The following is a 17,213-nucleotide window of genomic DNA, read 5'->3' as shown; positions in this document are numbered from 1 at the left end:
GTAGGAGTGTCCAAACTGTTGACTGGTTCTGTATATGGGGACAGTAGATGGGGACAGTAGATGGTGATCTATATGGGGACAGTAGATGGTGATCTATATGGGGACAGTAGATGGTGATCTATATGGGGACAGTAGATGGTGATCTATATGGGGACAGTAGATGGTGATCTAGATGGGGACAGTAGATGGTGATCTATATGGGGACAGTAGATGGTGATCTATATGGGGACAGTAGATGGTGATCTAGATGGGGACAGTAGATGGTGATCTATATGGGGACAGTAGATGGTGATCTATATGGGGACAGTAGATGGAGACAGTAGATGGGGACAGTAGATGGTGATCTATATGGAGACAGTAGATGGTGATCTATATGGGGACAGTAGATGGTGATCTATATGGGGACAGTAGATGGTGATCTATATGGGGACAGTAGATGGGGACAGTAGATGGTGATCTATATGGGGACAGTAGATGGTGATCTATATGGGGACAGTAGATGGTGATCTATATGGGGACAGTAGATGGTGATCTATATGGGGACAGTAGATGGTGATCTATATGAGGACAGTAGATGCTGATCTACATGGGGACAGTAGATGGTGATCTATATGGGGACAGTAGATGGGGACAGTAGATGGTGATCTACATGGGGTTCCCAGTACAGTAGCAGTCATCTGATCCCTCAGGGAGCGGTCCTGGTTGTCCAGGACAGTAGATGGTGATCTACATGGGGTTCCCAGTACAGTAGCAGTCATCTGATCCCTCAGGGAGCGGTCCTGGTTGTCCAGGACAGTAGATGGTGATCTACATGGGGTTCCCAGTACAGTAGCAGTCATCTGATCCCTCAGGGAGCGGTCCTGGTTGTCCAGGACAGTAGATGGTGATCTACATGGGGTTCCCAGTACAGTAGCAGTCATCTGATCCCTCAGGGAGCGGTCCTGGTTGTCCAGGACAGTAGATGGTGATCTACATGGGGTTCCCAGTACAGTAGCAGTCATCTGATCCCTCAGGGAGCGGTCCTGGTTGTCCAGGACAGTAGATGGTGATCTACATGGGGTTCCCAGTACAGTAGCAGTCAGGGAGCGGTCCTGGTTGTTCAGGACAGTCAGTTTCTCTCTGTCTAATCAGCAGCCCTGCTGAGTTCCACTAGTTAATAACGCAGGATGAGAATGGAAGCCTCTGGCGTCGGGACAGAGACATTGTCACGGCTGTCTGAAGAATGGGACCAAGGCGCAGCGTGTGTATCGTTCCACATTTTTATTATAACTGTGAAACTATGCAAGACATACAAATAAACTTATTAAACAAAACAACAAACCGTGACGAAGAGGTGAACATACACTAACTCAAAATAATCTCCCACAAAACCTAGTGGGAAAAACAACAACTTAAATATGATCCCCAATTAGAGACAACGATGATTGGAGATCATCCCCCCAAAAAAACATAGAAAAAAGAAACTAGAACCAACATAGACATAAATAAACTAGACAAAACCCCCTGTCACGCCCTGACCTACTCTACCATAGAAAATAAAAGCTTTCTATGGTCAGGACGTGACAGACACAGAGGAAGGCTGCTCTCTCCCTCTCTGGCAGAAGCTGTACTGTACTGGCTGTTAGTGGGACCAGCAGAATGAACGAGAGGCCAAACATGGCTATTTCATTTAACAAAAATCCAGGACACTATCAAATGAAAACAGCTTGAAAGTCAATGGCTTATACACACCTAGTGCAAATGTAGTGTGTGTGTGTGTGTGTGTGTGTGTATGTACGTGGTGTGTGTGTGTGTATGTACGTGGTGTGTCTACGTGTGTGTACGTGGTGTGTGTGTACGTGGTGTGTGTATGTGTGTGTGTGTGTGTACGTGGTGTGTGTACGTGGTGTGTGTGTGTGTGTGTGTGTACGTGGTGTGTGTGTGTGTGTGTGTGTGTGTGTGTGTGTGTGTGTGTGTGTGTGTGTGTGTGTGTGTGTGTGTATGTACGTGGTGGTGTGTGTGTATGTACGTGGTGTGTGTGTGTGTGTGTGTGTGTGTGTGTGTGTGTATGTACGTGGTGTGTGTACGTGGTGTGTGTGTGTGTACGTGGTGTGTGTGTGTGTGTGTGTGTGTGTACGTGGTGTGTGTGTGTGTGTGTGTGTGTGTACGTGGTGTGTGTGTGTGTGTGTACGTGGTTTGTGTGTGTGTGTGTGTACGTGGTGTGTGTGTGTGTGTGTGTGTGTGTGTGTGTGTGTGTGTGTGTGTGTGTGTGTGTGTATGTACGTGGTGTGTGTACGTGGTGTGTGTGTGTGTGTGTGTGTGTGTGTGTGTGTGTGTGTGTGTGTATGTACGTGGTGTGTGTACGTGGTGTGTGTGTGTGTGTGTGTGTGTGTGTGTGTGTGTGTGTATGTACGTGGTGTGTGTGTGTGTGTGTATGTACGTGGTGTGTGCGTATGTACGTGGTGTGTGTGTGTGTGTGTGTGTGTGTGTGTGTGTGTGTGTGTGTGTGTGTGTGTGTGTGTGTGTGTGTGTATGTACGTGGTGTGTGTGTATGTACGTGGTGTGTGTGTGTGTGTGTGTGTGTGTGTGTGTGTGTGTGTGTGTGTGTGTGTGTCTGTGTGTGTGTGTGTGTGTGTGTGTGTGTGTGTGTGTGTGTGTGTGTGTGTGTGTGTGTGTACCTGCAGTGCTTCCAGGAAGCGAAAGGATCCCAGACGTCGTCCCCTGGGAACCAGGCAGAAGGTCGAGTTGTGAAGCATCTCTCTGTAATCATGTCTGAAGACAGAACAGACAGACAGAGTTACACATGAATATGACATGGCATTTAGTAGGCACATATCAACAGTGACTTAACAACATAGATTGGCCCCAGCGGGAATTAAAACCAAGACTTTGGCCAACACCAAGCTCTTACAAACTGAGCCACAAAGGACCACAGAGGATTGGAGGAACAGACAGACGTAGGACAGGGTTATAGCTGGGGAGATCTCCAGCATCCAGGGCTGGACAGGGAGGGTTCACATGTCTCTATCTGGGTTAGCTTTGAGCTATGACAGGACAAGAGTTGATTACACAGTGAATGACCCAGTGGTTATTAAAGGCTTCAGTATGCTTCAGTTCGGTTGGCATCCAGACGAAGTCGGCTAGGTGAACCAAACTAGTGTGCTCCCATACTCCCTGAAAAGACCTTTGCTTGAAAAAACTAGAAAAAAAAATTGTGCTGTTTGTCCATTTTGAGATGCCGTAGTCAGTAGACAGAATTAAATCTAAGATAACATCAAAATAAATGACATTTCTTGATTTTTTTTGTCGAGGAGATGTTAGTTTTACATCTAAGATGTTTGGGGCAGTATTTCTCAATGAAAACATTTGTGTGAAAACGAATCGTTTCTCGTTGAATAACAACAACGATTTGATTGAAGAATCCCTCTAGTTGACCAATCACGGACAAAAGGGGCGTGAACTTCGGCTGGCCTTTAGAAAAAAAAACGTATGCCCGAACAGCTGGGGGGGGAAACCCTTACCCGAAGTCCAAAACAAACAAAAATCTGTCATAATATATTCACTAATTCTTCGGAACTGTTTTGGGCTGGGAAGCACGCAGACCCCTTAAACCAGAGGACGAACACACAGCTTTTATACTCCACCACAGATGGTACCTGATTCCTGGAAATGACATGCTTTAATCTCAGAGCCCTAAAATATATATAACTCCGCCCTCTCAAACACTTTTATCCCTCCTCTTCTCTCCAATCTACTGGTCAGTCAGCACCTCCTCTTCTCTCCAATCTACAGGTCAGTCAGCACCTCCTCTTCCCTCCAATCTACAGGTCAGTCAGCACCTCCTCTTCCCTCCAATCTACAGGTCAGTCAGCACCTCCTCTTCTCTCCAATCTACAGGTCAGTCAGCACCTCCTCTTCCCTCCAATCTACAGGTCAGTCAGCACCTCCTCTTCCCTCCAATCTACAGGTCAGTCAGCACCTCCTCTTCTCTCCAATCTACTGGTCAGTCAGCACCTCCTCTTCTCTCCAATCTACAGGTCAGTCAGCACCTCCTCTTCCCTCCAATCTACAGGTCAGTCAGCACCTCCTCTTCCCTCCAATCTACAGGTCAGTCAGCACCTCCTCTTCTCTCCAATCTACAGGTCAGTCAGCACCTCCTCTTCCCTCCAATCTACAGGTCAGTCAGCACCTCCTCTTCCCTCCAATCTACAGGTCAGTCAGCACCTCCTCTTCCCTCCAATCTACAGGTCAGTCAGCACCTCCTCTTCCCTCCAATCTACAGGTCAGTCAGCACCTCCTCTTCCCTCCAATCTACAGGTCAGTCAGCACCTCCTCTTCTCTCCAATCTACAGGTCAGTCAGCACCTCCTCTTCCCTCCAATCTACAAGTCAGTCAGCACCTCCTCTTCCCTCCAATCTACAGGTCAGTCAGCACCTCCTCTTCCCTCCAATCTACAGGTCAGTCAGCACCTCCTCTTCCCTCCAATCTACAGGTCAGTCAGCACCTCCTCTTCCCTCCAATCTACAGGTCAGTCAGCACCTCCTCTTCTCTCCAATCTACAGGTCAGTCAGCACCTCCTCTTCCCTCCAATCTACAGGTCAGTCAGCACCTCCTCTTCCCTCCAATCTACAGGTCAGTCAGCACCTCCTCTTCCCTCCAATCTACAGGTCAGTCAGCACCTCCTCTTCTCTCCAATCTACAGGTCAGTCAGCACCTCCTCTTCCCTCCAATCTACAGGTCAGTCAGCACCTCCTCTTCCCTCCAATCTACAGGTCAGTCAGCACCTCCTCTTCCCTCCAATCTACAGGTCAGTCAGCACCTCCTCTTCCCTCCAATCTACAGGTCAGTCAGCACCTCCTCTTCCCTCCAATCTACAAGTCAGTCAGCACCTCCTCTTCCCTCCAATCTACAGGTCAGTCAGCACCTCCTCTTCCCTCCAATCTACAGGTCAGTCAGCACCTCCTCTTCCCTCCAATCTACAGGTCAGTCAGCACCTCCTCTTCCCTCCAATCTACAGGTCAGTCAGCACCTCCTCTTCTCTCCAATCTACAGGTCAGTCAGCACTTGGATTAAGGAGATGCTTGGAATTCCTGCGTCGGGCCGTGTATGTGCTGATGTGTGAGTCTGGGGCAGATCTGCTATGAATAGCCCTCATCAGCAGCCCAGTCCAGGGGTCTACCTGAATCCCTCTATCCATCCTGGAGCAGCCTGAATCCACCCTGGATCACTGAGCAGCCTGAATCCACCCTGGATCACTGAGCAGCCTGAATCCACCCTGGATCACTGAGCAGCCTGAATCCACCCTGGATCACTGAGCAGCCTGAATCCACCCTGGATCACTGAGCAGCCTGAATCCACCCTGGATCACTGAGCAGCCTGAATCCACCCTGGATCACTGAGCAGCCTGAATTCACCCTGGATCACTGAGCAGCCTGAATCCACCCTGGATCAGTGAGCAGCCTGAATTCACCCTCTATCCATCCTGGAGCAGCCTGAATCCACCCTGGATCCACTGAGCAGCCTGAATCCACCCTGGATCACTGAGCAGCCTGAATTCACCCTGGATCACTGAGCAGCCTGAATTCACCCTGGATCCACTGAGCAGCCTGAATTCACCCTGGATCACTGAGCAGCCTGAATCCACCCTGGATCACTGAGCAGCCTGAATTCACCCTGGATCACTGAGCAGCCTGAATCCACCCTGGATCACTGAGCAGCCTGAATCCACCCTGGATCCACTGAGCAGCCTGAATCCACCCTGGATCACTGAGCAGCCTGAATCCACCCTGGATCACTGAGCAGCCTGAATCCACCCTGGATCCACTGAGCAGCCTGAATTCACCCTGTTTGAGAAGCACACATCTACAAAGCTTCAGATGTTGTAGATTGTATTGAAACTGCGAGGGCTTGAGGTGTCTGGGAAATGAGGAGGAGGACATTCCACAGCTCTGACACATGACCCCACGTCTGGTTGACCTTGACATGACCTGTGGATTACAGCGCACTGTCCGTCAGGTCTGATACCAACAGGCTCAGAGACAGTTTCTATCTAGAAGCCATCAGACTGCTGAAACACTTGATCTGCCCACCTGCGCTGACTGCTCACCTTTCACACACTCAGTCGCTAGCGTCCACTCCACATTACTGGCCTGTATGACCGAGTGAATAGCAGGAAGCACGTGCTGAATAATCCACTCCAAAATCATCCATTCTGTTTGCAACAAGGCTGATAAGTAACACTTCAAGACAACATGGCCAAAGACATTCACTTTTTTTGCCTAATAATGTTTGTACCATGTTTTGGGCTGCTTCCATGTTGCTGTTACGTTGTGTTGCTACCATGCTGTGTTGCTACCATGCTGTGGTTCTACCATGCTGTGTTGCTACCATGTTGTGTTTCTACCATGCTGTGTTGCTACCATGCTGTGGTTCTACCATGCTGTGTTTCTACCATGCTGTGTTGCTACCATGTTGTGTTGCTACCATGTTGTGTTGCTACCATGCTGTGTTGCTACCATGTTGTGTTGCTACCATGCTGTGTTGCTACCATGCTGTGTTGCTACCATGTTGTGTTGCTACCATGCTATGTTGCTACCATGCTGTGTTGTCATGTGTCACTGCCTTGCTATGTTGTTGTCTTAGGTCTCTCTTTATGTAGTGTTGTGTTGTCTCTCTTTATGTAGTGTTGTCTCTCTTTATGTAGTGTTGTCTCTCTTTATGTAGTGTTGTGTTAGGTCTCTCTTTATGTAGTGTTGTGTTGTCTCTCTCTATGTAGTGTTGTGTTGTCTCTCTCTATGTAGTGGTGTCTCTCTTTATGTAGTGTTGTGTTATCTCTCTTTATGTAGTGTTGTGTTGTCTCTCTCTATGTAGTGTTGTGTTGTCTCTCTCTATGTAGTGGCGTCTCTCTCTATGTAGTGTTGTGTTGTCTCTCGCTATGTAGTGGTGTCTCTCTTTATGTAGTGTTGTGTTGTCTCTCTTTATGTAGTGGTGTCTCTCTCTATGTAGTGTTGTGTTGTCTCTCTCTATGTAGTGGTGTCTCTCTTTATGTAGTGTTGTGTTGTCTCTCTTTATGTAGTGTTGTGTTGTCTCTCTTTATGTAGTGTTGTGTCGTCTCTCTTTATGTAGTGTAGTGTTAGGTCTCTCTGTATGTAGTGTTGTGTTGTCTCTCTTTATGTAGTGTTGTGTTGTCTCTCTCTATGTAGTGTTGTCTTAGGTCTCTCTTTATGTAGTGTTGTGTTGTCTCTCTTTATGTAGCGTTGTGTTGTCTCTCTTTATGTAGTGTTGTGTTGTCTCTCTCTATGTAGTGTTGTGTTGTCTCTCTCTATGTAGTGTTGTCTTAGGTCTCTCTTTATGTAGTGTTGTGTCGTCTCTCTTTATGTAGTGTTGTGTCGTCTCTCTTTATGTAGAGTTGTCTAGTCTCTCTCTATGTAGTGTTGTGTTGTCTCTCTCTATGTAGTGTTGTGTTGTCTCTCTCTATGTAGTGTTGTGTTGTCTCTCTTTATGTAGTGTTGTGTTGTCTCTCTTTATGTAGTGTTGTGTTGTCTCTCTTGTCGGGATGTGTGTTATGTCCTATATTTATATTTTATTTATTTGTATTTTTAATTCCAGGCCCCCGTCCCCCGCAGGAGGCCTTTTGCCTTTTGGTAGGCCATCATTGTAACTGACTGTCACATCCTGACCCTAGTAAGATGTCATTTTCTATAGTAGAGTAGGGCAGGGCGTGACAGGGGGTGTTTTTGGGCTGATCTATGTTTTCTAGTTCTATGTTTAAATTCTAGTTTTCTATTTCTATGTTGGATTGTTTGGGGTTGATCTCTAATTGGAGGCAGCTGATCCTCATTTGCCTCTGATTAGAGATCATATTTAAGTAGGGGTTTTTCTCATTGTGGTTTGTGGGTTATTGTCTTTTGAGTAGTGTGTTGTCCTCTCTGCGTCACGGTTTGTTGTTTTGTATTTTCAAGTATTTCAGTGTATTGAATTCAGTTTCACTTTTAATAATTACGTGGAACTACGAACACGCTGCATCTTGGGACGCTCCTTATAACAACCGTGACACTAACTTGCCCAGTTAAATAAAGGTTAAATAAATAAAAACACGGCCTACGTTAAAAACGACAGGGTTGTGTCAACTCCAACGTAACACAACACAGAGTGAAACCCTCTGCATTGTCAAGTACTGTGGTGGCAGCATCATGTTATGGGTATGTATTGTGGTGGCAGCATCATATTATGGGTATGTATTGTGGTGGCAGCATCATGTTATGGGTATGTACTGTGGTGGCAGCATCATGTTATGGGTATGTATTGTGGTGGCAGCATCATGTTATGGGTATGTATTGTGGTGGCAGCATCATGTTATGGGTATGTATTGTGGTGGCAGCATCATGTTATGGGTATGTATTGTGGTGGCAGCATCGTGTTATGGGTATGTACTGTGGTGGCAGCATCGTGTTACGGGTATGTATCGTGGTGGCAGCATCATGTTATGGGTATGTACTGTGGTGGCAGCATCATGTCATGGGTATGTATTGTGGTGGCAGCATCATGTTACGGGTATGTACTGTGGTGGCAGCATCATGTTATGGGTATGTACTGTGGTGGCAGCATCATGTTATGGGTATGTACTGTGGTGGCAGCATCATATTATGGGTATGTACTGTGGTGGCAGCATCATATTATGGGTATGTACTGTGGTGGCAGCATCATATTATGGGTATGTATTGTGGTGGCAGCATCATGTTATGGGTATGTACTGTGGTGGCAGCATCATGTTATGGGTATGTATTGTGGTGGCAGCATCATGTTATGGGTATGTATTGTGGTGGCAGCATCATGTTATGGGTACGTATTGTGGTGGCAGCATCATGTTATGGGTATGTATTGTGGTGGCAGCATCATGCTACGGGTGTGTATTGTGGTGGCAGCATCATGTTATGGGTATGTACTGTGGTGGCAGCATCATGTTATGGGTATGTATTGTGGTGGCAGCATCATGTTATGGGTATGTATTGTGGTGGCAGCATCATGTTATGGGTATGTATTGTGGTGGCAGCATCATGTTATGGGTACGTATTGTGGTGGCAGCATCATGTTATGGGTATGTATTGTGGTGGCAGCATCATGCTACGGGTGTGTATTGTGGTGGCAGCATCATGTTACGGGTATGTACTGTGGTGGCAGCATCATGTTATGGGTGTGTACTGTGGTGGCAGCATCATGTTATGGGTGTGTACTGTGGTGGCAGCATCATGTTATGGGTATGTATTGTGGTAGCAGCATCATGCTATGGGTATGTACTGTGGTGGCAGCATCATGTTATGGGTGTGTACTGTGGTGGCAGCATCATGCTATGGGTATGTACTGTGGTGGCAGCATCATGTTATGGGTGTGTACTGTGGTGGCAGCATCATGCTATGGGTATGTACTGTGGTGGCAGCATCATGTTATGGGTGTGTACTGTGGTGGCAGCATCATGTTATGGGTATGTATTGTGGTGGCAGCATCATGTTATGGGTATGTATTGTGGTGGCAGCATCATGCTATGGGTATGTACTGTGGTGGCAGCATCATGTTATGGGTATGTATTGTGGTGGCAGCATCATGCTATGGGTATGTACTGTGGCGGCAGCATCATGCTATGGGTGTGTACTGTGGCGGCAGCATCATGTCATGGGTATGTATTGTGGTGGCAGCATCATGTTATGGGTATGTATTGTGGTGGCAGCATCATGTTATGGGTATGTATTGTGGTGGCAGCACCATGTAATGGGTATGTATTGTGGTGGCAGCATCATGTTATGGGTATGCTTGTCACCGGCAGGGACTGGGGAGTTTGTCGGGATTGAAATAAATATGAAAGGAGCAAAGCCCAGGTAAAAAGGAAAACCCACCTCAGTCTTCTGAAAACCTAAACCTGGGATAGAGATGTATTCTTCAGCGGGACAATTACACACATTGAACCCAGTAAACTGATAGATTGATGAGTTCTCGTGTATGAACCCAGTAAGCTGATAGATTGATGAGTTCTAGTGTATGAACCCAGTAAACTGATAGATTGATGAGTTCTAGTGTATGAACCCAGTAAACTGATAGATTGATGAGTTCTAGTGTATGAACCCAGTAAGCTGATAGATTGATGAGTTCTAGTCTATGAACCCAGTAAGCTGATGAGTTCTCGTGTATGAACCCAGTAAGCTGATAGATTGATGAGTTCTAGTCTATGAACCCAGTAAACTGATAGATTGATGAGTTCTAGTCTATGAACCCAGTAAGCTGATAGATTGATGAGTTCTAGTCTATGAACCCAGTAAGCTGATGAGTTCTCGTGTATGAACCCAGTAAGCTGATAGATTGATGAGTTCTAGTCTATGAACCCAGTAAACTGATAGATTGATGAGTTCTAGTCTATGAACCCAGTAAGCTGATAGATTGATGAGTTCTAGTCTATGAACCCAGTAAGCTGATAGATTGATGAGTTCTAGTCTATGAACCCAGTAAGCTGATAGATTGATGAGTTCTAGTGTATGAACCCAGTAAGCTGATAGATTGATGAGTTCTCGTATATGAACCCAGTAAACTAATAGGTAGGAGATAGATTGATGAGTTCTCGTATATGAACCCAGTAAACTGATAGACAAGACTAGTCCAGAGATGTCTTCCCAGCCGTGTAGTAATAACACAGTTATGTTCACACAGCCCAACAATGTCCTGTTTATCTAGCTAGCCTGTTGTGTTTACTAGTTGCCTTAGAAACACTGAGAAACACGCTGTTACTTTGTTCACATGACGAGTCTGAGTTGAATCACCTTTTACCATAAATCAGACGAGTAGAAACTACGGGAAGCAGAGAGTGACATTTGACAGATGTGGGACAATCTGTACTGTGATAATTATTGTGTAATTAGACCCTGAGGAAGCGGTACCTAGCCTGGAGATCGCTAGTCAAGCCAAGAGAGAGCTAGACCTATGTATTAGAGCATGTATAGGCCCTGAGGAAGCGGTACCTAGCCTGAAGATCTCTAGTCAAGCCAAGAGAGAGCTAGACCTAGAGCATGTATAGACCCTGAGGAAGCGGTACCTAGCCTGGAGATCTCTAGTCAAGCCAAGAGAGAGCTAGACCTATGTATACAGCACCCTCGACAACTACTGTGATTATTATTATCTGACCCTGCTGGTCGTCTATGAACGTTTGAACATCTTGGCCATGTTCTGTTATAATCTCCACCCGGCACAGCCAGAAGAGGACTGGCCACCCCTCAGAGCCTGGTTCCTCTCTAGGTTTCTTCCTAGGTTTTGGCCTTTCTAGGGAGTTTTTCCTAGCCACCGTGCTTCTACACCTGCATTGCTTGCTGTTTGGGGGGTTTTAGGCTGGGTTTCTGTACAGCACTTTGAGATATCAGCTGATGTAAGAAGGGCTTTATAAATACATTAGATTTGATTTAGATACATGAAACAGAGAGCCATTCCTGGCCCTGGCAGGGAGAATCCCATGCTGTTTATCACATCGCACTCATTATCCAAACGTTGGCTTAAAAGGCAGAGTATGATGGGTACTGTATGATCATCACTGCTACTGAGCTGTCAGGGCTAGATGGTTCTAGAACCAGCTGCATATTGCCCTTCTCTGTGGCTCTAACAGATCAGAGGACATCTCAGATCTCTACCATCAACACGAGGACTACATGCACTGTACGTCCCCACCTATCCTGTCCCACGGACACATGCTAACATCTGGTCTGACGCAGGGTAATGTATAGATGAGGCCATACGTGTGTCATCATGAGAACGGTAATGTATAGATGAGGCCATACATCATCAAGAGAACAGTAATGTATAAATGAGGCCATACGGCATCATGAGAACGGTAATGTATAGATGAGTCCATATGTCATCAAGAGAACGGTAATGTATAAATGAGGCCATATACACCATCATGAGAACGGTAATGTATAGATGAGGCCATACATACGGCATCATCATGAGAACGGTAATGTATAGATGAGGCCATACATCATCATGAGAACGGTAATGTATAGATGAGGCCATACATCATCATGAGAACGGTAATGTATAGATGAGGCCATACATCATCATGAGAACGGTAATGTATAGATGAGGCCACACGTCATCATGAGAACGGTAATGTATAGATGAGGCCATACATACGGCATCATGAGAACGGTAATGTATAGATGAGGCCATACATACGGCATCATGAGAACGGTAATGTATAGATGAGGCCATACGTACGCCATCATGAGAACGGTAATGTATAGATGAGGCCATACGTACGGCATCATGAGAACGGTAATGTATAAATGAGGCCATATACACATCATCATGAGAACGGTAATGTATAGATGAGGCCATATACACATCATCATGAGAACGGTAATGTATAGATGAGGCCATACATACGCCATCATGAGAACGATAATGTATAGATGAGGCCATACGTACGCCATCATGAGAACGGTAATGTATAGATGAGGCCATACATCATCATGAGAACGGTAATGTATAGATGAGGCCATACATACGCCATCATGAGAACGATAATGTATAGATGAGGCCATACATACGCCATCATGAGAACGATAATGTATAGATGAGGCCATACATACGGCATCATGAGAACGGTAATGTATAGATGAGTGATGTATAGTCTGACCTAGCTATCTGGAGATGAATGGACTAACAGGAAGTCACTATGTGGTAGTCTGACCTAGCTATCTGGAGATGAATGGACTAACAGGAAGTCACTATGTGGTAGTCTGACCTAGCTATCTGGAGATGAATGGACTAACAGGAAGTCATTATGTGGTAGTCTGACCTAGCTATCTGGAGATGAATGGACTAGCAGGAAGTCACTATGTGGTAGTCTGACCTAGCTATCTGGAGATGAATGGACTAACAGGAAGTCATTATGTGGTAGTCTGACCTAGCTATCTGGAGATGAATGGACTAACAGGAAGTCACTATGTGGTAGTCTGACATAGCTATCTGGAGATGAATGGACTAACAGGAAGTCATTATGTGGTAGTCTGACCTAGCTATCTGGAGATGAATGGACTAACAGGAAGTCACTATGTGGTAGTCTGACCTAGCTATCTGGAGATGAATGGACTAACAGGAAGTCATTATGTGGTAGTCTGACCTAGCTATCTGGAGATGAATGGACTAACAGGAAGTCACTATGTGGTAGTCTGACCTAGCTATCTGGAGATGAATGGACTAACAGGAAGTCATTATGTGGTAGTCTGACCTAGCTATCTGGAGATGAATGGACTAACAGGAAGTCACTATGTGGTAGTCTGACCTAGCTATCTGAAGATGAATGGACTAACAGGAAGTCATTATGTGGTAGTCTGACCTAGCTATCTGGAGATGAATGGACTAACAGGAAGTCACTATGTGGTAGTCTCACCTAGCTATCTGGAGATGAATGGACTAACAGGAAGTCACTATGTGGTAGTCTGACCTAGCTATCTGGAGATGAATGGACTAACAGGAAGTCACTATGTGGTAGTCTGACCTAGCTATCTGGAGATGAATGGACTAACAGGAAGTCACTATGTGGTAGTCTGACCTAGCTATCTGGAGATGAATGGACTAACAGGAAGTCACTATGGATAAGAGCCTCTGCTAAATTACTCAAATGTCAAATGTAATGTATAAATCAGTCCTATAGCTTTGAGTTATGGCAACACTTAGGCCAAATCACAAATACCTAAACATGTTTTGATTTACAGTAAAGTACAACTGCATACAAGAATAGTAAAACAAAATCTTTCATTAGAAGGCATAATAACCAGTCGAGTGAATGTACTTAAAAATGTACATTGAAGCATGTGTTCCCCACCTGAGATGTTTTCAGGTAAAGACGGAAACGAACAACCCCCCAGCTGCCACCTCTGATGCACAATATTGATTTTCTTCCGTCTGAATAAGTTCACAGACAGAATCCCCAGAGTCACATCAAATGACATGTTCTGTTTATCAAATGTAGAAGTTCTTCCATGCAGAGAAACTGTCAATAGACTGTCAGCAGGTTGTCAACCAGTCACCCGATAAATCATCGAGTCGTCTCTGAAAATACTAATTTATCATACAAGGCTGATAACACATCTGATTGTCTCTGATTGGTTTAGGCCTAGACACTCTCCAGGGGAAGAATACAGGGTGGTTATAAAGTCTCTGTTCTCCTAATGACAGGGTGGTTATAGAGAGTCTCTGTTCTCCTAATGACAGGGTGGTTATAGAGAGTCTCTGTTCTCCTAATGACAGGGTGGTTATAGAGAGTCTCTGTTCTCCTAATGACAGGGTGGTTATAGAGAGTCTCTGTTCTCCTAATGACAGGGTGGTTATAGAGAGTCTCTGTTCTCCTAATGACAGGGTGGTTATAGAGAGTCTCTGTTCTCCTAATGACAGGGTGGTTATAGAGAGTCTCTGTTCTCCTAATGACAGGGTGGTTATAGAGAGTCTCTGTTCTCCTAATGACAGGGTGGTTATAGAGAGTCTCTGTTCTCCTAATGACAGGGGTGGTTATAGAGAGTCTCTGTTCTCCTAATGACAGGGTGGTTATAGAGAGTCTCTGTTCTCCTAATGACAGGGTGGTTATAGAGAGTCTCTGTTCTCCTAATGACAGGGTGGTTATAGAGTCTCTGTTCTCCTAATGACAGGGTGGTTATAGAGTCTCTGTTCTCCTAATGACAGGGTGGTTATAGAGAGTCTCTGTTCTCCTAATGACAGGGTGGTTATAGAGAGTCTCTGTTCTCCTAATGACAGGGTGGTTATAGAGAGTCTCTGTTCTCCTAATGACAGGGTGGTTATAGAGTATCTGTTCTCCTAATGACAGGGTGGTTATAGAGAGTCTCTGTTCTCCTAATGACAGGGTGGTTATAGAGAGTCTCTGTTCTCCTAATGACAGGGTGGTTATAGAGAGTCTCTGTTCTCCTAATGACAGGGTGGTTATAGAGTCTCTGTTCTCCTAATGACAGGGTGGTTATAGAGAGTCTCTGTTCTCCTAATGACAGGGTGGTTATAGAGAGTCTCTGTTCTCCTAATGACAGGGTGGTTATAGAGTCTCTGTTCTCCTAATGACAGGGTGGTTAGAGTCTGTCCTATGACAGGGTGGTTATAGAGAGTCTCTGTTCTCCTAATGACAGGGTGGTTATAGAGAGTCTCTGTTCTCCTAATGACAGGGTGGTTATAGAGAGTCTCTGTTCTCCTAATGACAGGGTGGTTATAGAGAGTCTCTGTTCTCCTAATGACAGGGTGGTTATAGAGAGTCTCTGTTCTCCTAATGACAGGGTGGTTAGAGAGTCTCTGTTCTCCTAATGACAGGGTGGTGTTAGAGAGTCTCTGTTCTCCTAATGACAGGGTGGTTATAGAGAGTCTCTGTTCTCCTAATGACAGGGTGGTTAGAGAGTCTCTGTTCTCCTAATGACAGGGTGGTTATAGAGTCTCTGTTCTCCTAATGACAGGGTGGTTATAGAGAGTCTCTGTTCTCCTAATGACAGGGTGGTTATAGAGTCTCTGTTCTCCTAATGACAGGGTGGTTATAGAGAGTCTCTGTTCTCCTAATGACAGGGTGGTTATAGAGAGTCTCTGTTCTCCTAATGACAGGGTGGTTATAGAGAGTCTCTGTTCTCCTAATGACAGGGTGGTTATAGAGAGTCTCTGTTCTCCTAATGACAGGGTGGTTATAGAGTCTCTGTTCTCCTAATGACAGGGTGGTTATAGAGAGTCTCTGTTCTCCTAATGACAGGGTGGTTATAGAGAGTCTCTGTTCTCCTAATGACAGGGTGGTTATAGAGAGTCTCTGTTCTCCTAATGACAGGGTGGTTATAGAGTCTCTGTTCTCCTAATGACAGGGTGGTTATAGAGAGTCTCTGTTCTCCTAATGACAGGGTGGTTATATAGAGTCTCTGTTCTCCTAATGACAGGGTGGTTATAGAGAGTCTCTGTTCTCCTAATGACAGGGTGGTTATAGAGAGTCTCTGTTCTCCTAATGACAGGGTGGTTATAGAGAGTCTCTGTTCTCCTAATGACAGGGTGGTTATAGAGAGTCTCTGTTCTCCTAATGACAGGGTGGTTATAGAGAGTCTCTGTTCTCCTAATGACAGGGTGGTTATAGAGTCTCTGTTCTCCTAATGACAGGGTGGTTATAGAGAGTCTCTGTTCTCCTAATGACAGGGTGGTTATAGAGTCTCTGTTCTCCTAATGACAGGGTGGTTATAGAGTCTCTGTTCTCCTAATGACAGGGTGGTTATAGAGTCTCTGTTCTCCTAATGACAGGGTGGTTATAGAGAGTCTCTGTTCTCCTAATGACAGGGTGGTTATAGAGAGTCTCTGTTCTCCTAATGACAGGGTGGTTATAGAGAGTCTCTGTTCTCCTAATGACAGGGTGGTTATAGAGTGTCTCTGTTCTCCCTAATGACAGGGTGGTTATAGAGAGTCTCTGTTCTCCTAATGACAGGGTGGTTATAGAGTCTCTGTTCTCCTAATGACAGGGTGGTTATAGAGAGTCTCTGTTCTCCTAATGACAGGGTGGTTATAGAGAGTCTCTGTTCTCCTAATGACAGGGTGGTTATAGAGTCTCTGTTCTCCTAATGACAGGGTGGTTATAGAGAGTCTCTGTTCTCCTAATGACAGGGTGGTTATAGAGTCTCTGTTCTCCTAATGACAGGGTGGTTATAGAGTCTCTGTTCTCCTAATGACAGGGTGGTTATAGAGTGATTGTGGTTTACACTGCAATGTTCATAAGAGGTTTAAACTCAAACAAAAGTTCAATCAAAATGGCCACAATTGTTGTTTTTCTCCTGACCACCGTTTGTCAGCTTGTGAAGAAGTGCTAACATTCACAACACAGTCCTCTTCCAGTGGACTTCAAAGCAGAGTAAACGTTCAGACCTTAAACACTGCTGTTTACATGACATTTATTCCACAATCTGTCATGGATTGGACATCAAACACGACTCAGCTAACAGAAGAGAGATTCACACTGATACAGGAAGTCCCAAGATAACACAGGAAGAGTAGAGAGAACATTGTGATTCCAACGTTACAGATTCGGTACTGACGTAATCCAGGTTAAATCTCTTTCTGGGTGAACACGAGAGCGAAACGTCCACCTGGGATAGAAAAGGTAAAGGAGCATGAATTTAAAATACATTCGACTAAAGTAAATTTGGACTTATAAAAGCACCAACGAGCTTGTCTCCACCTCAAGA

The 17,213-nt window shown here is 45.3% G+C and overlaps 2 protein-coding genes across 4 annotated transcripts in view; one reads left to right on the top strand and one right to left on the bottom strand.

Annotated features, from left to right (window-relative positions):
- LOC115187885 (CUB and sushi domain-containing protein 3-like) overlaps window positions 1-17,213 on the top strand; it is a 1,475,978-nt gene that overhangs the window by 263,018 nt on the left and 1,195,747 nt on the right.
- The window catches only part of LOC115187873 (exostosin-1a), a 103,467-nt gene that overhangs the window by 26,351 nt on the left and 59,903 nt on the right, over window positions 1-17,213 (bottom strand). For all 3 annotated transcript variants that reach the window (XM_029746908.1, XM_029746910.1, XM_029746909.1), the window contains exon 2: window positions 2,658-2,751. In XM_029746908.1, the coding sequence (XP_029602768.1) occupies window positions 2,658-2,751 (94 nt within the window). The remainder of the gene's footprint in view (window positions 1-2,657; window positions 2,752-17,213) is intronic.

This window comes from Salmo trutta, unplaced genomic scaffold, assembly GCF_901001165.1.
Source record: "Salmo trutta unplaced genomic scaffold, fSalTru1.1, whole genome shotgun sequence".
Taxonomy (NCBI): domain Eukaryota; kingdom Metazoa; phylum Chordata; class Actinopteri; order Salmoniformes; family Salmonidae; genus Salmo; species Salmo trutta.
The sequence above is the reverse complement of the archived record's forward strand: the minus strand, read 5'-3'. Positions and strand labels throughout refer to the sequence as shown.